The following is a 23,915-nucleotide window of genomic DNA, read 5'->3' on the forward strand; positions in this document are numbered from 1 at the left end:
TTTTTTTAATAAGAAGAGATATGAACAAATACAGCAAACATTAATATCTGTTAAGTCTGCATGATGGCTATGTGCGTGACTGTCATGTAATTTTCTGTACTTCTTTGTGGTTTGAAAGTATTTCACAGATTTTTAAAAAGTTTAAGTGAAGAGGTTGGAGTGGACTTGATTATCACGCACAGTCATTTTATTCTAAAAGCCTATGGTTCTGTAATAAATTTGGGAAGGGATTGTGAATTTTTCAAAGGTTTTTCTTATATAAGAGTTTGCCATGAAGTTCTTTTACATAGAGACCTATTACATTCAAAATATTATTTGGTTCACAAGATTTTGATTTAAATGCAGCTTTTTAGAAACCTATCCATTAAATAAAATAAATTTTGCTTTTATTGAAAAACAAAACGTGTAGTTTCCCCACATGTGTTCAATAAACTTAATCTTATTAAGTAAAAGCCGTTAAGAGGGTGTGTATATGGGTGGTAAGCTATTTTCAGGAAGTGCTGGATTAAGCAATAATTTTTCAGGGCCCCTGATGTATTAATGTTCATTATAGAGCTCAAACCTCTATATTCTCTATGGTTTTCCTTAGATTTATTTGGCCAGCGTTCTCCTTCTATTTTAAAATCTCATGAGATTTTAATATGGAGAAGACATTTTAGAAAGTAGTGCATTGTGGATAAAGGCGTTATTTTGATTATGAACATTACTGGCAGTGTGTAGAAAGTTCATGCTTTAATTTTTTCTTGTTGATTCTCTTGCACTGTTTTCTAAATGTCTAACATGTATGACATGCTTTGTTGTATTATGAATATAGATTGTTGGCAAATGACATGCTAACTTTAAATATCTCAGATTCTTCCTGAAAATGCCACTTTCCTCTATCTTTGCCTAGAACGCAGTTAAGGAATGGCTCTACGTCGCAAAGGTGGCATCCTGTGCAGCATGCCTCCGCAGAGACTGATTCCGCATCCAAAGCGGAATTTAACTTTGGCATACTCACATAGCAACAGCAGAAGACCAAGGAAGATCAGGCCGATGGCTGCAGGTCCCAGCCTCCATGATGAGCCTCCACCTATGCGTTCAGGGTCTTTGTGCCCGTTAGAATTTCCACAGGTGTCCCTGTTGTCACACTGACAGACTTGTAGCGTCAGGCTCTCTGGTGTCTCACACTGTCTGTCCTGACTGTCGGTAACTGTGAGCGAGATGGTGTACGTTCCAGGAGACACCTGCTGCTGGGCATTAAGGAGGGCGGAAGTAGCTGCAGACAAACATCATACAAATCAACAGCAGGACAAGGTGTCTTTTGCCCTTCAAACTGCCTGTTTTTGCTAACAGAACCAGGGGTGCCTTAAACATCATGGTCACAAATAGTGAGACTGATAGTAAGGTGAGATTTGAGCAGTTATTAGTGAGAAGGGGTTCAGTTGGGTAAAGCAGGCTGCACTTCCTCCTTGTCCTTCTTTCTGCCTCTGTTGTCACTCATGAAGACCCAGTCCTACCCTGATATTTCCCTTGAAAGATGATGGGAGGCAGGTATCGTGTTGACACGAAGCCCCCCCTCCTGTGACGTAACCACTCTCCTGTATGTCTGCACCAACTCCCTGGACTCTGGTGTGTGGCCCTCGGAACGTATGCCTTCCCCCTGAGTTCGTGTTTTTATGCCTGACTTATCAAGACTGAGTTTCTGCTTTGGCTTCCACTACGCCAGCTGTTCCTGATAGTTTGCATCCCCTGTGCCCAAATGCAGGTTGTTGTATGGGATTCTCTGAAGTGACGGCCTGTTGCCTGTCTGTCTCGTGAATATTGATCACCCTCCATTCTCCATTGCTGTGTTGTCCCTTTCTAAGTGGGCTCCAGCAGCAGCTCTTGCAAGCTGCAGAGTTGTGTCAACTGGATCACTCTCGATCCTACCCTGCCCTTTGGTACTGTGCCCGAGCCACCCAGTCCACACCGTTGCCTTGTGCAGCCTCCCCCAAGCAGGTGTGCCTAGTGCTGGCTCTCCTCTGTCTCTGATGTCTTGTGTGCGGCCTTTTTATTGGCCACGTGCCATGTGCCAGTAAACCCGTTTGGACCCAAATGCTACACGCGTAATTTGGAGCTCGAGACTTCTACCAAGATCGGTAAGGCCCTCGGAAAGAAGGCCGTGGAGAACAAGATCCCAATTGCTGATACTTATGGCTAGGGCGCGATAGAGCATATTCATGGAAGGGGGGCAAGACTGGCTCAGAAAAGAGCTGGGGAAACATGAGAAGATACTTATTAAGTCCAATGGCTATTTCTACGAGACTACTAGAAAATATAGGTAATGTAAGTTTAGCATGATAAAAGTTAGGAGAAACGGAAGGATGGATTAACTCTTTCTCACTGGCTAATGGGCTAATGGGAATTTCAGTCCCTCATGCTCTCAAAATTCCTGACCAGTGACAGACTAAGTAGCACTGCCAATGAGCCTTCGACAGGCAACTCGTCTAGTGCTTCATGTCTGTTCACAATCTGCCCTGTTAGGAAAAGTTTATATATTTAGAAATTTAAACAGCTCTGCAATAAAATAAATGCATGACTCTCTTCTTTTTATGGTGTGCTGTGGAGGTAGAAATAAAACATGAAAAGCATGAAAATGTAAAACAGACTGCACCCGAAAAACAGAAAATGATAAATGGCGCTAACATTGTATTGTATCATTCCTTTTCTCTTCTGAAGAGAGAAGAAATTCATGAGACTAGGACCACATCTTCATTGCAAATAATTTTTTCAATTATTCTTGGAAAACACTTGCTCCCAAACGAGCTCTTTTATCCATCTGGAAATAGAAAGCAGCAGCAACTTTCATTTACGGAAGCAAGTTTCCTATTACTCACCATTGAGTGTTGTGATACTCCATACAACTGGCAATTTTAGAGGCTGCTCCTCCAGGGAAAATGTGTAGGGGCCAGTATATTTATTGTCTAGTGGTCTAGCTGAGACAACCACAGAAGGCCGTGAACTACAAATTGTTGTCTTTTCAAGGACGATTGTTGGACAGTTTTCATTAAAACTGGGTACTTCAACATATACGGTGCCTGTAGAAGTTTTACCTGTGTTTTCTGTAAGAATAACATTTTAGAGTTAAAGAAATATACAGAATAAGATGTACCCAAGAAAATCTTTTACTTTTTTTTAATGTTTATTTATTTTTGAAGAGAGAGAGAGCGACAGACAGAGTGCAAGTGGGGAAGGGCAGAGAGAGAGAGGGAGACACAGAATCCGAAAGCAGGGTTCAGGCTCTGAGCCATCAGCACAGAACCTGATGCGGGACTTAAACTCATGAACCGTGAGATCATGACCTGAGCCAAAGTCGGATGCTTAACCGAGTGACCCAGGAGCCCCGAGAAAACCTTTCAAATGTCTCTTGCATGCAGCCACCTTAGTATGTCTTCTCATGAGAAATTATGTTTGTTATTCTTACAAGTAAAAAGATGTCATTTAATTTCCATATCTTGTAAAAAGCAAATTTAAATTTGTCAACTTAGCTGGTGACTGTAATTGGTAGCATTGGCTATTAAGTTAACATGCTTGAAACCAAGACCTCTGAGGTGATGCATTCACTGATTACCAATAAAATCAACATAAAAACAATAGTTTTCTTCAATTTCTCCATGCCAGTGCATGGACCTGGCACTAGGTGAAAGATTTTTGCTTCTAAACCTTGAGCCAAAGTATTTGAAATAAACAATGATTTATTTTTATCATCCAAGATATAGAAGTTAATTGAAGAAAAAACTTTCAATGTTGACAATCTCAAATTTCCCAGTGGTGGGATTATATGAATAATTTCTGTTGTTTCCTGTGTAGCTTTTTGCTGTTTTTCCAGGTGACATGATTTTTGGTGTTTATTCTTGTTTTATTTTCCTGTGTTTGCTTATTGCCTGGGCATCAATTTCTTTATACTTGATGGAACACAAACACTCAATGGATGCTATTTTTAAGACATCCCAGAAGAGTTTATTGTTCAGTGATATAGTCACATGAGGTCTCTGTCAGTAGCTTCCTTTATAAGTAACTCAAAAAGGCATCTCACATTCAAGCTGAGCTTTCCTGACAGGCATTATGTATCAGTCTTTATCCATCCTCTAAAAACCAGAAATTCCTGGAGGCCTAAAGATTCTGCCTCAACACAGCAAACCACAGGGACTGAACACAGAGTTCACTGGTACTACACACTCTATTGAGAAGGTGGAATGCTCACTTTTTTGGGTTCAACTGCCTCAGATTTGAGACCCAAGGCCCCGAAGATAATTAACTGTATTTAGTGGTGAGCTAATATGTTAAGTAATCATAATCATCTATTCATAAAGAAATGCCAATTGGAGTAACATTTCTCTAAAAGTGATTGAAATATATATTTTTTAATTTTTATTTTTTAAGTAATCTCGACACCCAATGTGGGGTTCGAACTCACAATCCCAAGGTCAAGAATCACATGCTCTATGGAGCCAGATGCCCCATTTTGAAATATTATTCTTACCATCTATGGCCAGAACCTCAGCTGTGATTGTCTTGTTAACTATGAAAGTAGAATCCCGATCGATGTTTTTGACAAATTTGATTTGAGCAGTTTTTGGATCAATGAATAGCAAACCACCATCATTACGTCCCATGATGTACCTGTTTTATGATAGAAAAGATAATAGTTTTCTTTCAAGTATGGAATGTTTATCTATTTAATGAAAATGACTCATTTTATATTTAATTTAAGACATTGAAAGATACTTTTAGAAATGGCAGCAGAAAATCAGCATATTAGCATGGACAAGCAGTATTTCATAATCCTTAAGTATTAGCCTGGTTTTTCAGTTTTCTACACTGTGCAATAAAATAATTGTGTCCTTGCTCTTACACTAACTAGTCTGCATGGTGTTCTTATATTGGGTCATGTATGTTTTGTAGGTGCTGTGTACCAAGGTCTTGTGGTGAACTTCTACTCTTTTTAAAGACTCAACTGAAAGTTTCTGCGAAATTTTTTCCCGATTTCTCTCGACAGGCTAAGACGTTCTCTCAGTTTCCACTTTAACTTACGCTCATGTTATCTTTACTCATAGCATAGTATGTTCTGTGATTTGGCTACATGTCTCTTCTTGAGTTATCCAGTTGTTTGAGTTGGCACTTTGTATCTCTGTATTCTTGGCATATAATGTTGGGGTGTTATTTTGTAGTAGCTTGTAAATGAAAACGACATCAAGGACTAATGTAAAAACAATCTTACTTGACGTATGAGGCAGCTTTTCTGGTGTCTTCATCCATGGCTTGATATGTTCCCAGGACATAATTGACCAATTTGTTAGTACTTATGCCTTTCTGCACAGTAAATGTCTTGGAAGCGGGATGGAACATAATTCCTTCTTTCACATTCACCACTTTAATCATGACTGGGGTTGACTGGACTCGATACTGAGAGATTACTGATTGGTGAAATTCAGCTTTGTTTTTGACAGCAATACCAAGTTGTACATTTTGTAGTTGCTCATAATCTAGAGCCTGGAGTAAAAAATAGAAGGGAAGATGTATCACAGAAATACAATCTGGCAAAACCAGAAGAGGAAAAGAGAACTTTATGTTACATGCTTTGAGTGGCTGTTTTTATTTCTCCATAGCAAGACAATTTCAGAAATCATTGTAATGTTGAGATAGAGAAATCATTAAAATTTTTAACTTATAAGACTTCAGCTTCTTAACCGATACTTACAAAACAGGGTACCTCTTTGTAGACTACTAAAACATCATTATAGCTCCTTTAGGCTCTGTGGTGGGATGGAAAGAATCCCAAATTTGCTATAGTAGCGTGATTTGAATCCTGGTTCTGTGGCCTAATAGCTGTGTGACTCATAGCAGAATATTTAATTTCTCTGATTCTCAAATTGTCACAGCTGAAAAAACCCCCAATCATCAGATTGTTGTGAGGACTTCACAAATTTTGTCCCCCAAACGCATCCTAAAAATGGCAGTTATAGCCATTCAGAGAATAGCTATTGGATTCGTGTGCAATAGCGTCTTTCCTGATTTAAAAATTTCTAGGTGGCAAAGGCGGACCATCATAATAAACTTGGTTGGCCAATATGCATCTGAAAAGCAGTGGGTGGGTGGCCCACCAACTCTTTGTAGAACCATTTTCAGATGGTCTTGCATGATAACTATTTGTTTGACCGTCTTATTGATGTGGCCCAAATCAAGGACTGAGGAATCCCAGGAAAGCTTCTTCCATTCACTAATACATTTTTTTGAGTGTGATGAGATAAGGAAATGTTCACTGGGGATACATTTGTATATTACTGAAAATAATTAAGGGAAGAGTTCTGGATTTGAGTTTTAAGTCTGTAATGAGTAGTTTTGTGAGCTCAAGCATTCCCCAAGGGAGTGGAGGAGAATGTATAAACAGGTAATTATAATACAAGGGGAAAATAACAAGAGAAATTATAGAATCTATGTGCAAAAGTGAGTGAATGCTTCTACTTGGGACAGTTAGGAATCCTGAGATGTTTCAAGTGAGCTGAGTGCTGAAGGATGAGGAGGATTTTTTCAGGCAGAGGTGAAGCGTTTTCAAATGCCCAGAGTTACAGAAAGTGACAGGGAGCTGGCTGCAGGTGGTGAGAGGCCTTATATATAACTCTGAGGAGGCTGAAGGTCATCTTGAAGGCCAGCAGCTGGTCATCAATCCTGGCTGCGATTAGAGTTCTCTGAGGAGTGTTTAAGACCCTCCTTTGCCTGGGCTTCCCCACAGACTAACGGAACCCATAGTTCCTACATTGCCATGGCTGAAGAAGAGTTGCAGGTGATTCAAGTGAGCAATAAGAGTTGAGGGTTGGGGCACCTGGGTGGCTCAGTTGGTTAAGCGACTGACTCTTGATTTCAGTATAGGTCATGATCTCACAGTTGTGGGGTTAAGCCCCACATTGGGCTCTGCACTGAATGCAGAGCCTGGTTGGGATTCTCTCTCTCCCTGTCTCTCTCTGCGCCTCTCTCACTCATGCACAGCATGTTCACTCACTCTCTCTCTCAAAATAAATAAAGAAACTTAAAAAAAAAAAGAATTGAGGACCACTTTCACAGCCAATGGAGAACAAGGAACGATTTTAAAGAACAGAATGATCCAAATTGGTTTTAAGAAAAGCATGTTAGTAGACCGGTGGCAGGAGGAGGATGAAGGAGGCATAAAGGACATCAATCAGGAGGGATTATAGACATCTAGGGGTAAGGAGGCAAGGCCAGGTAGAGCACAGGCCAGCAGAAGGAAGACCAGGGCCAGACTTTAAGGACAATTTCCAGGGAAGAATTGGAGGACTGGCTGTTTGTTGTGAGGAAAGATATGGCCCAGGTTTCTAGTGTGGAAACTAGACGACACTGATACAGGAGAGAGAATACCTCATTTAAGGGATTGCTGGGGGTTTATAATACACCCTTGCAAGTGAGGATGGCCTCAGCCCTCTCTCTGAAAAGGAGAGTAATAGGAGCTGCTTCCACAGCTTGCAGAAATCAGGCATTCCCGCAATGTTATGCCCTTGTTAAGGGCATATTATGGGTCTGACACTCTACTGGACTCAAGGAAATAAAGAAAGAAGGAAGGTCCCAGATAGTCCAGTGTCCTGTGCCAAAGAAGGTCTTCAAATAGTGGTTATTTTTTCTAGTCTATATAGTGTCCAGGCAGAAATATCCTTACCTTTACATTATTCCAGATTGGATTCTGTGTGTGGGGCAGGGGGAGTGTCTGTTATAGCTAAGCATGTTAAATGGAAGGTTTACTCAATTATTATTTTTTATCTTGCAGATTTAATTATACAGTCCCATTTTCCAAAAAGTTGTTATTTTTCCCCTCTTATGACTGTAACTAATCCACTTAACACAATTGATAAATTCACAAGCCCAATACCATGAATTCTTAGCTTTTCCTAACTTAATTGTAGAGAGAAAATGGATTAGTCAATAAATGTGTTTTACATTCTGGTGCTTAAAGCAGGCACACCTATGAATATATTATAGTAGTGTGTGCTTACTATAGAAACTATGATAGCTTGGAAAGAAATAAATCAACATGTTTAAAAAAAGCTGTCCTGAGGCACCTGGGTGACTCAGTTGGTTAAGCTTCTGACTCTTGGTTTCGGCTCAGGTCATAATCTCATGGTTTGTGAGTTCAAGCCCCATGTCGGCTCTGCACTGACAGCATGGAGCCTACTTGGGATTCTCTCTCTCTCCTCCTTCTCTCTCTCTCTCTCTCTCCTCTCTTTTCTCTCTCTCTCCTCCCATTCTCTCTCTCTCTTTTCTCTCTCAACATAAATAACTTAAAAAATCAGTAAAAAGAAAGCTGTCCTTAGGTATTGGGGCTATGTTTGTGTCTTTAAAAAATTCTATCTACTTTTATGTGTTTTCTTCATTTTCTGTAAAGAAGAGGTTTATTATTAATAAGTGAATAAAGTTTATTTGTAGAAATGATAGAGTTTGGGCTAATATGGAATAGTTTTACCACTGAAGAGAAATAGAACTTACCTTAACCACCTTCAGGATACCTTCATTGGTTCTGGGATCAGTTTGTATTTCAAACCAATTCCCTTCATTTCCAGAGGTAAAGAAATACACTGCAAGCCAATTATCTGTGAATTCTTCATCCCAATCTGTAACTTGAAATCTAATCAACTCAGAACTTAAAGTATTTTCCTCAATCTGTACTGAATACTAAAAAGGAGAGAAGCAGAATTTTGAGTTATTGTCAGCTTTTATCTAAAGAGAGTATATTTATTCTGATAGCATATATCATTAATTCTGAAATTATGTATTGCCCCTTGCTTGTTACTAAATTCTTATATTTTACAAAAGCTTCTTTTTTAAGAAAAATGCAGACAACGTAAATAGAAGCCAGCAAGCAGGCAAATACTGAATTAGGATGGCAATATATTGTATAAATACAACGGGATGGTAGTATTGTAGTATAAAATTAAGAAAAAATCATAAATTATTCTTCAAGAGGCAAGGTGTACCTGAGATTCTCTGAACATTGGGAAATTATCATTGACATCTTTTACTTTAATACTACATTCACATTGAGTTGAAAGTCCTTCTCCGTCTTTGTCTGCACCACTCACAACAAGATGATAGCTGCTAACTTGCTAAATTTGGAGAAAAATAAAAAAAAACATAATTAATCTCCAGCACCAAGAATACAAATAACACCTACCTGCTTCCTATGGGGGTGAAAATATTCAAGTTCATAGTTTATTCTCAAGAAGGATCACATGAGCTGTTCATTGTCCAGCATAGAGGAGGCATGTGGGGCTCTGGATGGTTGGGTAAGTTTTTATGGGGCTAAAACAGGTTTTCATTTTTGTGAGCTTCTTAGGGCAAGAAAGTACACAGTTGGAGCAAGATTGGGCATTGAAGATGGTGGGATGCTTATTTGAGGGAAGTTCGCTTATAGAGCTTTCCTATTGGTCTATTCAGAGAATCATTTGCATAAAAGTAATAGAAAGTCTGACAGGGTATTGTGTGGTGATAAAGATGGTGGTGGTGGTGGTGATGGTAGTTATGGCGGTATGACGATGGGGAAGAGAAGAAGGGGATTCCTTAGTGTTCTGGAAGCGGGGGCAGAATTATAACTATTCAGTAGTAAAAGTGTAACATCAGAGAAAGCTTTATACCAGGAAGAAATTTCTTCCTTCATCTGAGAAATTTCATTTTCCTGCACCATATAAGGAATAAGTCACAGTTCAGTTTTTGTCCCTGGATGCTTTCATGCCTTCTTTTACTCTCCACTTTACCTCTCACTGGGATGCTGATACTTGTTTATTTAGGGTACAATTGATTCTACAGGTCTTAGGAACACATCTCACCCCGCTAGAATCACACTGGAATGCAAACAGTTTCCCTAGATTGCCTAGTTGAGTATGGAGAACTTCTTTTTCTTTCTCCTTAGGTAAAATGGGGTCACCTCTCTTGGCTTTCTTACAATCAAATCCTTTATTATTGAATAATCCCAAGTGCCTTGCTTTACCTCTCGATCAAGAGAATTGGTTAAAGTACGGACTTCGCCAGTGTGTCTGCTTAGGAGGAACATGGGTGTGCCTGCAGGTTCCTGAGAGACAATCTTGAAGGCAATTTTAGAGTTCAGGTGGTTTGGCTCATCTGCGTCTGTGGCATTTAGTACCATCACCAGCGAGTCTAGGAATACAGAAGTAGTTCACTAAAGAATATTTAAAGACTGACGTTCTGTTCACATTAAATATTCAACACCATTTCAAATTGACCTTTGTTTTTAAAAATCTTGTCTATCGAAATACTCAAAAACAAATTACATGTCTTTTTCAAGATCTCTTACTGTCTCAATCAGGTAGAACTGTGCTGCCTTCTGTAAAAATCCTCTCATCGGCCTTACGCCTTGGCTGTGTTGGAGTTGAGACTATTTTCTGTCTTTATTTCTTCCCTTCATGGATGGCATTAGCATTCTTTCCTTTTCTCAAATTATCCAAGTAATTGTGTGTCTCTGTCCTTTATAATCTAAAAAAGTCCAGGTGATGCAGCCAGGCTACCTAAAACCACCCTTTTAGCTTTATGACTACTGCCAAGTACTCATGTGACTTAAATATATAGAATAAGATACTATTGACTTGATAACAGGACTACAACCTAGAAATACAATGGCAGTGGATAAAGTACAAAATATTACAAAGGAAGACCCAGGTTATTTTGATGATTTTTTCTGCACAACTACTGGTGAAACTAAGACAATAAATTAGCTTCTAAAAGTGATATACTATAGTGATCCTTGTTTTTTAAAATAAAAAAGATTAGAAGTGGTATGTATTATAAAAGACTTACTTGAAGCACTGTTTTCTTCAATTTCACCCATGAATGTACTTTGTGAAAATACTGGAGGATTGTCATTGACATCTAAAATTTTAACTGTTAATATAAGTGGTTTCTCTACGTCTTGTCCTAGGGCATTCAGAGCGTGACAGGTGATCTAGAAAAAGGAGGGAAAAGTGACTCATTACTCTACAAAGTCAGTTTGCATACTATTAAAACTTGTAGAAATAAGGCCTCTACTGGCATGTACAGACCTTTTGTGCAAAGAAGAAAAATATTTCCCCAACAAGTAGACAAAGTAAGAAAAGGTGGCCACCTTGGGCAGGCCAGTTAGGCAAGCTGCCCCTTCTTCCACTCTGGTCCTGTCCCATGGCAAGGTGAACTACTTTGCAGGATGCATGTTGGATTTCAGTGCCTACTCACGCACCCTCCTGGCATATTCCTTCAGGAGCACAACCATAAATGGAGGCTCTTCATAGAGGGCCTTACATTGTTATTTGTTGGTGAATTGATTCATGTGCTGATCTCTCTTCTAAATTAACCAGTAGAAGAGTATTACATTCTAAAGCCACCAGGCACAAATGTGAGGGTGCCTAATATTGAGGACACAAACTTACCTGGAAGCTTGGAGTTTCCTCGCGATCAACTATGGCCGTTATGTTAATTTCTCCAGTGTTTTTGTCAACAACAAAGATTCCAAAAGGGGGTTGATCAATTCCCATTCCAGAAATTCGGTAGGTTATTTTCTGGGTTGCTTGGAAATCTGAAGTAATCTGTAGCCCAAAATACCCAAAAATGTTAATGTGATCATTCACCAGACCTTTGCCTTCCCCTTTTCTCCACCATCATAGTCTAAAGCCATCTGTTTATTTTATTCACTCTTTCTGACACTGCGATGGTTACTTTTTGCCTTGATAAATACTGGAAATGTGAAATAATTCAAATTGTTGCTTCTGTTGACCAGCGCGGACCAATATATGTTAATCATTTTGGCTTTACAATGTTTGTTCAGGCTGTGGCCACCACGGTGATGTTAAAAGGCTGGAAGTCATGGGGCGCCTGGGTGGCGCAGTTGGTTGAGCGTCCGACTTCAGCCAGGTCACGATCTCGCGGTCCGTGAGTTCGAGCCCCACATCAGGCTCTAGGCTGATGGCTCAGAGCCTGGAGCCTGTTTCCGATTCTGTGTCTCCCTCTCTCTCTGCCCCTCCCCCGTTCATACTCTGTCTCTCTCTGTCCCAAAAATAAATAAACGTTGAAAAAAAAAAAATTAAAAAAAAAAAAAAAGGCTGGAAGTCATGGATACTTAATATTGACAAGACTACTTCTGAATGTTCCCTTTCTTAATAGATAATATTAAAACAAAGACATTTATTTTAGTTTAAATAGGAGGAGCTGGATAGAAAAAGAGGAAAGGGATTATACAGTGTTAAAAATAGGTATTAAATTGCTTACTATTATTATTTATTTTTTATTATAATTTTAATCTTTTTAAAATGGAAAGTTTCAATATATAATGAACCTGATATTTCTCATCACCCAGTTTTGGTAATTATGAATACATGGACTCCCAAGAATTTTTCTCATTGTCTTATCCATATATTCTTTTGCCGTTTGCTACAGTCCAGATCTAAATAAGGCTTATTCACTGAAATTGGTCCACATGTTTCTTAGTTATTTTTTATTACCCTAGAAGCCATAGTTCCTTCAACTTTCTCTATATTATTGTTATTGTATTTTTTTGGCTGAAGATACCAGGTTATTTTTTCTGTAGACTCCCCAATCTGCATTTTGATAAATGCAGTTGCCATCTCATTTTAATTTACATCTATTACATGTATTCTAAAAACTCACTTCGTCCCCCTGCTGATATGACTTACTTTGGCAATTGGGTTTCTTTTTGAGTTGTCTTCTCTTTCTCTGCAGGGTTTGGCAAATTTCACCCATTCACGTTTATATCTCCTTTTGCCTTGTAACGCAGTCTCATCTTCTCCATGTTGACCTTTTGTCTTACATGAAAAGGCATCCCATTTTATTATGCACATTGTTGGAAAGTTTTGCTTTGAGTATTAATTATTAATACCTAAGTTGAGGAGTCCCCTATGTTTCATGGTATCTTGGACTGTCAAATGTCTAATTTGCCTGACCTCACATTTTGTCAAGCAAAGAAGAAACATTTAATAACTAAAACAATTACAGAACCATATGATTTTTTAATATTAACATTTAATCATTTTTTATCTTTCCTTTAAATATTCCATAATATCTCACTGCTCTGGGCACCTAGGACTTGTTTAATAAAACTCTGTTGGTTTGTTTAAAATAAGAAAGCATGCATGAGATAAAACTACAATAATGACATTTATACCTTGTTGGTATTTAAAATTGGGTTAGTTTCAATTTTATTTTCACAATTAAATTATTTAACAGTTTTAAAAAGTAAATAAATACTTATTTTTCTCAAGTACAATTTTCATTTTTTAAACTAAACTATTATTTTATTTTAACTACAAAAAACTTTTTCATACTTTACCTCTATTCGCAATTCTCCGTGAACCAATAGGAGCACCTGTAGACATTTAAATAAAGTCAAATTAAATGTGAATTCTTCAAATAAGTAATTGCATAAGATAATCTTATTCATGTTGTGATTTGTTTTTGTTTCAAAAGAAGTAGATTTGGGGAAGCACTATTTAAAGGGTAAATTGCTCCCAGGAAAAAGAAAATACCTGAGATAGAAACAAGTTCTTCCAGTTTTTTAATCTGACTACACAATTTTAAGGAAACACAGAAGAACCTATGGAACTGTGCAGAACTCTGACAAACAGCCAGTTGTAGCAACCTGACATTGCTTACCTGGCTGTTCTGTACTTTCCAGGAACTGGGGGAGATACTGCTTTGGCAAACAGTGGCAAGCACCATTGTGATAAACTATTAGCTGGCTGCACTTACAGGGTAAGGCATTTTCTCAGTTGTACATGGGTGGAGAGGATGGGCTAGAACTAGTAAGGTTTAGAGAGTGGATGGGGATACAAAAGACGGGGATATACTTTGTAAAAGATGGGGATACGCTATTCCCATCACAAGAACGCTTTACTGTGGGACACAGATCTGCTTATCTCTGCCCTGTTACTTCAACTTAAATGTTGAACTTAATTTTTGTACTGATACGAAAAAATCAGATGAGGATAGAATGACGTCAGGCAGGCTAGGGTCTTTACATTTTCAAGAACGTATGAAAACCTCATTTGTGTTTTGTTCTATCTTATTTTCTACCCGGAATGCATTTTTAAAAAATGTGAGTATAGTTGATATGCAATGTTATATTAGTTTCAGGTGTGCGACTTAGCGATTTGACAAGTTTATACATTATGCTGTGTTCACCGCAAGTGTAGCTACCATCTGTACTGTTACATTGCTTTTACAACATCACTGATTATTCCTTATGCTGTGCCTTTTATTCCTGTGACTTATTCATTCCATACCTGGAAGCCTGTATCTCCCACTTCCCTTCATTCATTTTGCTCAACCCCTACCATTCTCCTCTCTGGCAATTATCAGTTTGTTCTCTGTATTGACAGCTCCGATTCTGCTTTTTGTTTGTTTATTCTTTTCTCTTTTTGATTCTGCTTATGAGTGGAATCATATGGTATTGGGCTTTCTCAGTCTGACTTGTTTCACTGAGCATAATACTCTCTAGGTCCATCCATGTTGTCTCAGATGACATGATCTCGTGTTTTTATGGCTGCATGGTATTCCACTACATCTTCCTTCTCCATTCGTCTATTGATGGACACTTAGGTTGCTTCCATATTACGGCTGTTATAAATGATGCGGAAATAAACATAGGGATGCATATATCTTTGTGACTTAGTGTTTTTGTTTTCTTTTGGTAAATACCTAATAGTGGAGTTATTGGATCATATGATAATTCTATTTTTAATTTTTTGAGGAACCTCCATACTGTTTTCCATAGAGGCTGTACCAATTTCAATTCCCAACAATAGTGTACAAAGGTCTTGTTCCCCACATCCTTGCCAAAACTTTTTATTTCTTGTCACTTTAATTTTAACTATTCTCACTGGTGTAAAGTGACATCTCCCCTTTACCCACTTTAATATTACTAATCCTTTAAGATCAATTCAAGTTCCAACAATCTCCATGAAACTGTCCTTACTGATGTCTTGTTTCTGAGTTTTTTCAACACATATTTTGTACCATGCAGTTTAATCCATAAGGATTTGCCATGATTTACTATTTCTTATTGTTTTGGGTGCATTATGATGTTAAGCCAAGAGAATTGTAAACTTTCCAATGCTCCTATGTTTATTTTTTTCTCACAATTGTTATAATACCTTTCCCTCAGCAGATATTTAACAAGTATTTGTTGACCCGCTGATTATCTTACGTGAAAAGAATCTGGTAGGGAAAATATTGTGAAAAATAAGTAAGAAGAAAAAGAATTAGAGTAATATTAGTAGTTAAGGTTTATTATGGATTTTGTGTCAGTTGCTATTTATAGATCTTTATCATCTCACTTAATTCTTAGAGTAGCCATCTGATGGAGACACTATTCTTATAGTCTATCTTATGGATGCAGAAATGGAGACAGGAGACAATGAGTACTCACCTCCCCCAACAGCCCTGGCAGAGTCAGGATGTGAGCCTCTGCAGCCTGACTCCGAAGTGTGTAGATCATCACTACACTAGATTTTAACCAAACTTGGTATAAATAAATAGAAAAACTGGTGGTGGAAAGAAAGTTATAGGATAGCCAATTTAGATTTCTTCCTGGTAGAGGCTGAGGTTACTCCTGAAACAATGTAGATTTATTGTATTGTTGATTTTGGAAAGTTATAATAAAGAGGCAGGTTGAACTCTGAACCAAAGAAGTAACCATATCAGACATAGGATGCCAGGACCCTTCCATTCTAAAAATTTCACTGAAATCCTTATTTGAAAGGGTATGCAAATTGTTGTGAAAAGGGACTATTACATATGGTTATAATAGACCTCAAAATGATTTTACAGTTTTGCTTCTTTTTCTGAAACACTATCATTAGCTACTTGGGAGAGGGGACCCAATTACTGTCGTAATTGCCCTAATTTCTCAGCTCATTAAGACGACTCAGCCACATGTGAGGGGAGGGTTGGGCCAGGCACACTTCCCTTTACAGGAAAACTGGAAAGAGTCATCCAGAAAATATGAATCATGTTTGCACTAGCCTCATAGAGAATGATTCTTCTAATAGACATTAAGGCATAATTTCTGTTTTCCTGGGAAGCAAAGGAAGTACAAACTAAAAACAATGGAAAATGAACATTGCAGACAGTTGTTTCTTATTTGTTCAATCTTTTCACTGAATCAGAGCCTTTAGAAGTTATTCACTCAAACCTTCACTCTTTCTCATTCTCTTATTGAAAGTCAGGCCACCGAGAATGTTCTCTAATTTTAGGGAATTTTGTGAAATCTGATAGTATTTGTGCTTTTAGGAATATGAGGTAGTTAGTAAAAACCACTTCTGAATATTGTAATGTTTCTTAAATATTTAGAAATATAATCATAGCCTTATATTACTTAGAATAGTGCTTTATTTTAGATAATTAATATGCATATTAGTTACTTAGTTGTTTTAGTTACTTCAATATAACTATTTTGAGTATTTAATAAATATTTCAGTAGTTTTCTGACAATATAAATCAACTAAGTTGTCATTTCTGGTGGCTTTGATTGGAAAGACAAATGTAGAGAAAGCACTACTTACCTTGAGAATTCCTATACTTTTTTTTTTCCTTCCTCTGGTTTTCTGGTTATTTTGATGATTGTATTTTATTTTATTTTATTCTTTTTTATTTTATTATTTTATTTTGAGAGAGAGAAAGACTGTGTACATGATTGTGTGCGAGTGGGGAAGGGGCAGAGCGAGAGGGAGAGAAAGAATCCTAAGCAGGTTCTGGCTCTATCCCACAATGGTGAGATCCTGACCTGGGCAGAAATCAAGAGTTGGACACTTAACTGACTGAGACACCCAGGCACCCTGATAATTTTAGTTATATGATTTTTAAAGCATTAATATAGCCTAAATACTTTGGTATAGATAAAAACTAGAAATATTTTGCTGAAAGAAAATCAGATTATTAAATTAATAAAATAGCATATGGAATAAAGTAATTTAATATCCATATACCCTATTTGTTAATTAAATGTATACAATTATATCATTAAGGTTCCTATTGAATATAATAGGTACACAATAAATATGTTTTGAGAATATGGGTGACTAGTTTTTAAAAAGGCATTTATAATAACAACTGTTATTTACTGAGTGGCCAGGAATTTGTTTAGAGTTACGTCAAACTTTAGTGTGGGGAGGGATAGACTGTTAGACTGTGCATTGGATCCAGGGAGTTAGTGCTAGCTGACCTAGGGTAGCTCTCTCTCACCTCTAGAATGGGATAAGAGTGGATCACATCCACTCCCTTCTGGGAAATCTGTGAAGTGAATTAAGTGATTCAAAGAAATTATTGTAAGTTTTAGACATGAATTTTTAAATTTATTAATTATGTTTGGAAAACAATATATAGGCTGATGATATTATTCTTGTAATTGGTTAGATACAATATACAATGATTATTAATGAGTTTAATCATAGAGGTCATTCAATACATGTTTGATTAATAAATTTCCTGTAAATAAAAAATGAGTGATTTGTCTCTTACGATATCTCATAGCATATATATGGGTATGTAGTCTCTCTAGATACATATACATATATATATATGTGTGTGTGTGTGTGTGTGTGTGTATACATATATATATACACAGACACACGCTGTTTAAAATTAAAATTTAAAACTCCAAAAACATTCTAATAAACTTGGTATGTATCAGGACAAATTTCTTAATTGAACAAAAATGGTATATATTTAATATTTAGAAATTACTATTTAATTTTGAACAATTCAATTTTCAATAACTGATTAAAAGAGTAAACTCAATTAATTTAGAAAGTTAAACCGTGTATCATGATAGAAATGCTAAGAAAAACATATACTAGATATTCTCAACAAATTGGATATTCTCAAATGCTTAATTTAAATACAGTTAAGTGTAGTAATATGAAATTGGACACCAGATCTTGAATCCCTGAATTAAAATCCTAGTCTCACCATTTACCAGTTGTATAACTTGGGAATATTACTCAATCTTTCAATTTCCTCATCTGTAAAATAGGGATAATAATTCTAGTTACCTTATAGGTTTGTTGTGAAGATTAAATGAACTAATAGGTTGAAAGCACATAGATGAGTGCTAGCCCACAGGAAGTGCTTAAGAAGTGTTAATCACGTCAGTCACCAAACTTCAAAAAAAAAAAAAAGGTGTAAAGGATCCACTTTAATATGAAGTGACCTTGTATTATTATTATTCACATCAGGTCACATAAAAACTTTCTCTTTCTTGAGCATCAGAAAGAGTCAAGAACCAGCGTTCCACTGTACAATTGTGTAAATTGCTCCTTGCACAACTTCAGAGGGTACTGTTCACATTGTAGTTTACCTCCTGGAGTTGTGCAGTGTATAGCCTAGCCAACTGTGCAGGGGCCACGTAAGAAAAATGTGCATATTAGATGGATTCAATTATTCACAGTATAATTACAGATAGTAACCAATTGCCCATATAATTTTCTTATGATGAACTTTTCAAAACAAGCCCTTACCTTAGGCTATCAGATTGCCTCTTAACTGGAAAGGAAGAGCCAAAGGCTAGCAGATTTATGGGAAACCACATGGGGCATTAAGTGTTCTAGCTCCAAATGAAAACCAGTTTCAGGTATTAAGTAAGTGGGAGTGGTAATTGGTAGATGTAATTACATCTTTCCTGACATTTGCCCAAGTCAGGCAAGACTGGCCAGAATTGCTTGGCAAGGTTATTCTGATTTTAGAATCTTAATTTTTGGAGAGGTTCAGGAGGAAATTTATTTTCATATATTTATTAGCACTGGAAACTAGATTGTTTCATCAATCAAGAGAAGGAAAGATACCTCAAAGATTTTCCTTCTGCTAAAAACTTGGGCCATTTACATTTTTCATGGGCTAGAACAAATAATCCTAAAATTTCTGTGGAAACACAAAAGCCCCCAAATAGCCAAAGTGATCTCGAGAAAGAAGAACAAAGCTAGAGGATCACACTCCCTGATTTAAAACTGTACTACAAAACTATAGTAATTAAAACAGTATGGTACTGGCATAAAAACAGACGCACAGATCAATCAAATGGAATGGAGCCCAGAAATAAACCCACACATATATGGTTCATTAATCTGTAATGAAGGAGGCAAAAATATATGATGTGGAAAAAAATAGTCTCTTTCATAAATGGTGTGGGGAAAATTGGACAGCTACCTGCAAAAGAAAGAAACTGGACCATCAACTTACACCATTTGCAAAAATAAATTCAAATGGATTAAAGACTTGAATGTAAGAACTGAAACCACAAAACTCCTGGAAGAAAACATAGGCAGCGGGCTCTTTGATTTTGGTCTTAGCAATATTGTTTTGGAACAGTCTCCTCAGGCAAGGGCAACAAAAAAAAGTGGGACTACATGAAACGAAAAAGCTTTTACACAGTGAAGGAAACCAATGAAATGAAAAGTCAGCTTACTGAATGGAAGAAGATATTTGCAAATCATGTATATGATAAGTTAATATCCAAAACTCACACAAAAAACCTCTACAACTCACACAACTTAAGTATTTAAAAAACTCAATTAAGAAACAGGCAGAACATTTGAGTAGATTTTTTTTTTCCAGAGAAGACTCTAGAGAGCCAACAGGCATGAAAATTCTCAGCCTCACTAGTCATCAGGGAAATGCATGCGATATTATGTCACACCTCACACACATCAGATTGGCTATAATCAAAAAGACAAAAAATGACAAGTTTGCAAGGATATGGGAAAAAGGAAACCCTCATGTTTGTGGGAATGTAAACTGGTATGGCCACTGTGGAAGACAGTATGGACAGTTCTCACAAAGTGAAAAATAGAACTACTGTATGATCCAGTGATTCCATTTCTGGATATTTATCTAAATAAAATGAAAAAATCGGCTTGAAGAGATATGTGAACCCTTATATCCATCATAGCATTATTTACAATGGCCAAGATATAGAATCAACCTGAGTGTCCACCAATAGATGAATGGATAAAGAAGATGTGGGATAGATGATAGATGGATAGATATAATGGAATATTACTCAGCCGTAAAAAGGAATGAAATCTTGCTATTTGCAACAACACAGATGGACCTAGAAGGCATTATGCTAAGAGAAATAAGTCAGGCAAAGACAAATGCTATGCAATTTCACTAATATGTGGAATCTAAGCAGCAAAACAAATGAACAAACAAAATAAAAAAGAAACAGACTTATAGATACAGAAAACAAACTGCTGGTTACCAGAGGGAGGATGGGTTGGAGAGTGAGTGAAATAGGTGAAGGATATTAAGAGGTACAGACTTCCAGTTATAAAATGAGTAAGTCATGGGAATGTAATGTACAGCATAAGGAATATAATCAATGATACTGTAACAACTTTGTATGGTACCTAGACTCATCATGGGGATCATTTTGTAATGCACAAAATTACTGAATCATATGGGGTACACCTGAAGCTAATAGGACGTTGTGTGTCAACTAAACTTCAATAAAACATTTGGGCCATTTACTTACAATTCTTTTTCTAAAATTTTGCTTTTTGTTTGTTCTAGAGAAGAAGGTGGTTGAAGATAGTTCTGCTACATTTAGAACACATTTTAATGCAGAACTTGATATTTAAACTACTTTCTTTTTTTCCAGAGCTAATACTACTAACTTCTTTAAAACTTTGTGCTTTAAAAATCTTTGGATTCCAAACACAGCTATTAATTTTGTAGTGAGTAAATTTTTATGTAATATAGTAGCATGAAATTAAACATCTTATTGTCCAGATGCTAATAGAAGTGTTATATGACAAACTGCGATGCAGATTTTGTGGACAGTGGTCTACTTTGAAGACAGACATTATTTTTAAAAGGTTAAATCTCTGAAGATAAGTGTTTTTCAATCACAGACTTTCCCCCAAAATGTTTATTTTGTATTGTGTGAAATGGATCCAATATGCAGAGGAAACTGATAACTATTACATTTTTCTTTGACTACGGGCAGGCGTTCTCCATGCTTTTGTCTCTCAAGTAATTAATCTAGAAGACTGAACAGTTGAAATTTTGAGTAATGCTCCCAGTTTGAAAATGCTGTTTTCTCCTACCCACTATTATACCAATTTAGGATATAGTTTGATAGGATCTTTCACTCAACAAAGGACTGTTTCTTGACTGATTAAAACTGGTGGTGGTGGTTATGTAAAATAGTAAGGTAGAATTTTAACACGTTATCAAAAATCACCTGTATTATTAATGTAAACATGACAAGTGATCCGAGTCCTACAAAGCACTTTATATTTTCCAGAGCACTTGTTTGCAAATGTTTCTTTCTGCTTTATTCTTACTATGGCAGGGGGCTGTGATTATCGTCATTTGACAGTTGAGGAAACAAGTCCTGGAGTGAGTCAGTTGTACAGGTGTAGACTGAAGTCTGTGACTTTGCTGTCATATCTCACTTCTCTAGCCAACCCTTATACGGTCATAGGGTGGTGGAATTAATTCAACACCTCCAAATATGTCTTCCAGCTTTCAGACCTCACCCTTCAACAACAAAAGATGCACATTCCCACTCCATAATGCTTTTAAAAACATTGGATTTTTTTCCCTCTCACCACACTATTTCGAAACTTGGGGTGGCTCCCCAGTTCTAAAAGGACTCTATTAGTTTTCACAGAGTGAGCTTTTCAGTCTGACCCTCATCTACCTTTCCAACTCATGCCCAACACAAACGGTCATTCTAGCCAAACCAGTGTGTCCATTGCCTCTAGGTAAATGCCGTAATCACTCTTTCCTTTGCTCATGCTAGTCTGAAAACTGAAGAAATCCCCCTTGACCTATCTATACTAATCAAAAAACAGCCAAATCTCACCTAGTCTATGGAGCCTTGATTGCCGACCTCACTTTTGACCGATACTGAATTCCACTAACAGCATTAATAATAGATAAGCGCTGTCCAATAGAAATATAATAAGAACCACAAATGTGAGCCAAATATATAATTTTAAATGTTCTAATACTAATGTATTTAAAAAGCCTAAAAAGGTGAAATTAATTTTAACATATCTTTTATCCAATAATCCAAAATACTATCATTTTAATAGTAACATAAAAATTGACATTTTACATTCTTTTTTTTTTTATACGAAGTCTTCAAAATATGGTGTATATTCTCAATTCACACCAACCACATTTTAAGTGGTTAATAGCCACAGATGGGCTGTGGCTGCCATATTGGACAGAGCAGGTCTATGAAGTTATAATGTTGTTATTTTTAATTATTTATTTTATTTTAGAGAAGGAGAGAGAGCTCACGAGTGGAGGAGAGGGGCAGAGGGAGAGAGAGAGAGAATCCCAAGCAGACTCTACACCCAGAGTGGAGCCTGACATGGAGCGCGATCCCACAATCCTGGGATCGTGACCCAAGCTGAAATCAAAATTTGGATGCTCAGCTGAGTGAGCCATCCAGGAGCCCCTATATTGTTGTTTAAATAGCTTGTGTGTGTGTGTGTGTGTGTGTGTGTGTGTGTGTGTGTGTGTATGAAATTTTTTGGAGGGGAAGAAAATGTCTTACATTTCATAGTTTCCTTATGACTAGCATTATAGAGGCACTGTGGGAGGTTATAGTTTAGAGAGCCTTCATTAACTTTTCATTTATCCATTTTTCAAACAATTGTGTGTCCACTGTAAGAGAGACATTATATAGTGGGAGTTCGGGATAGAAAGATGAATGAAACAGCCCTTAGTATAAGGATCTTTTTTTTTTTTTTTTTAATTTTTTTTTCAACGTTTTTTATTTATTTTTGGGACAGAGAGAGACAGAGCATGAACGGGGGAGGGGCAGAGAGAGAGGGAGACACAGAATCGGAAACAGGCTCCAGGCTCTGAGCCATCAGCCCAGAGCCCGACGCGGGGCTCGAACTCACGGACCGCGAGATCGTGACCTGGCTGAAGTCGGACACTTAACCGACTGCGCCATCCAGGCGCCCCTTAGTATAAGGATCTTATTGGTCACTCTAGAATCAGAGGGATACTTGAGAATGGTCTATGTCAAAACAGGGAAAAGAGCTTGCTTAAGCTTTTGCTGCTCTAGTTCTGTGTCCTTATGACACCTTTTGACACCCCCTGCCGCCTTTCCCATAGCTTTCTGAGTTGGTCATTGGTGTAGACATGTGCATTTTCAGGCCACTTGCAGTTTAGTCCAGAAATGACCATCTGGAAAGGTGGGAAAGTCATACAATTGTCTCATTACTCTTTACAACATTCTTGGGTCAAATAAACTCATTAGATAACCAAAACAATTAGTTACACTGTTATAATAAAAATAGACCCTAACAGAAGGAAGGATACCTATTTTCCGCTTGGGCATTGTGAGAGGGAAGGCTTGGAAACTCTGGTCCACAGGGCAGCCAATTCTAATTTTAGACACCTCTAATTTTTAGAAAGTTCTTTCTTGAGCTCTATCTTCCTATAACTTCTTGAAGTCCAATTATCACCTCAATTTTTTAGATGAGGAGATGAGGGAAACTTATGCCCAGGCCAACTTGGTTTACTGTGAAGTGGGGAATTTGTATGAAGAATTTAAAAATACTCATTTATGGTGTATGTCACTATTTTGGTATCCTAATGTAACTGAAACAATTGGAGCTTTTTTTTTCTTCACAGAAACAACATAGTTAAGGAACAAACTAGTCTGTAATATCCAGGCTAGTGCTCTGCTCTTCAGATTCCACTTCTCTTTTAGATAACATTATATAAATCTTTCTCAACCAACAAAAGTATTATTCTCCTGAAAAAAAAAAAAAAGGCTTATAAAATGCTGTATGTTTTTGTCGCCCAAAGTTGGCATATTTTTTGCATATAATGGCTAAACATTAACATTGTTTTCTTAATAACTC

The 23,915-nt window shown here is 37.1% G+C and overlaps 2 protein-coding genes across 5 annotated transcripts in view; one reads left to right on the top strand and one right to left on the bottom strand.

The window, feature by feature from the left end:
• Positions 1-23,915, top strand: part of DSC1 (desmocollin 1) — a 360,764-nt gene that overhangs the window by 27,799 nt on the left and 309,050 nt on the right. The gene's annotated exons all lie outside the window — the stretch shown is intronic.
• Positions 1-23,915, bottom strand: part of DSG3 (desmoglein 3) — a 34,615-nt gene that overhangs the window by 10,076 nt on the left and 624 nt on the right. Inside the window, 11 exon segments of the mRNA XM_032595449.1 lie at positions 1,001-1,258; positions 2,859-3,083; positions 4,505-4,644; positions 5,243-5,514; positions 8,515-8,700; positions 9,003-9,131; positions 10,013-10,179; positions 10,837-10,981; positions 11,442-11,597; positions 12,702-12,830; positions 13,355-13,428. Of these exon segments, the coding sequence (XP_032451340.1) occupies positions 1,001-1,258; positions 2,859-3,083; positions 4,505-4,644; positions 5,243-5,514; positions 8,515-8,700; positions 9,003-9,131; positions 10,013-10,179; positions 10,837-10,981; positions 11,442-11,597; positions 12,702-12,830; positions 13,355-13,428 (1,881 nt within the window).

This window comes from Lynx canadensis, chromosome D3, assembly GCF_007474595.2.
Source record: "Lynx canadensis isolate LIC74 chromosome D3, mLynCan4.pri.v2, whole genome shotgun sequence".
Classification (NCBI taxonomy): domain Eukaryota; kingdom Metazoa; phylum Chordata; class Mammalia; order Carnivora; family Felidae; genus Lynx; species Lynx canadensis.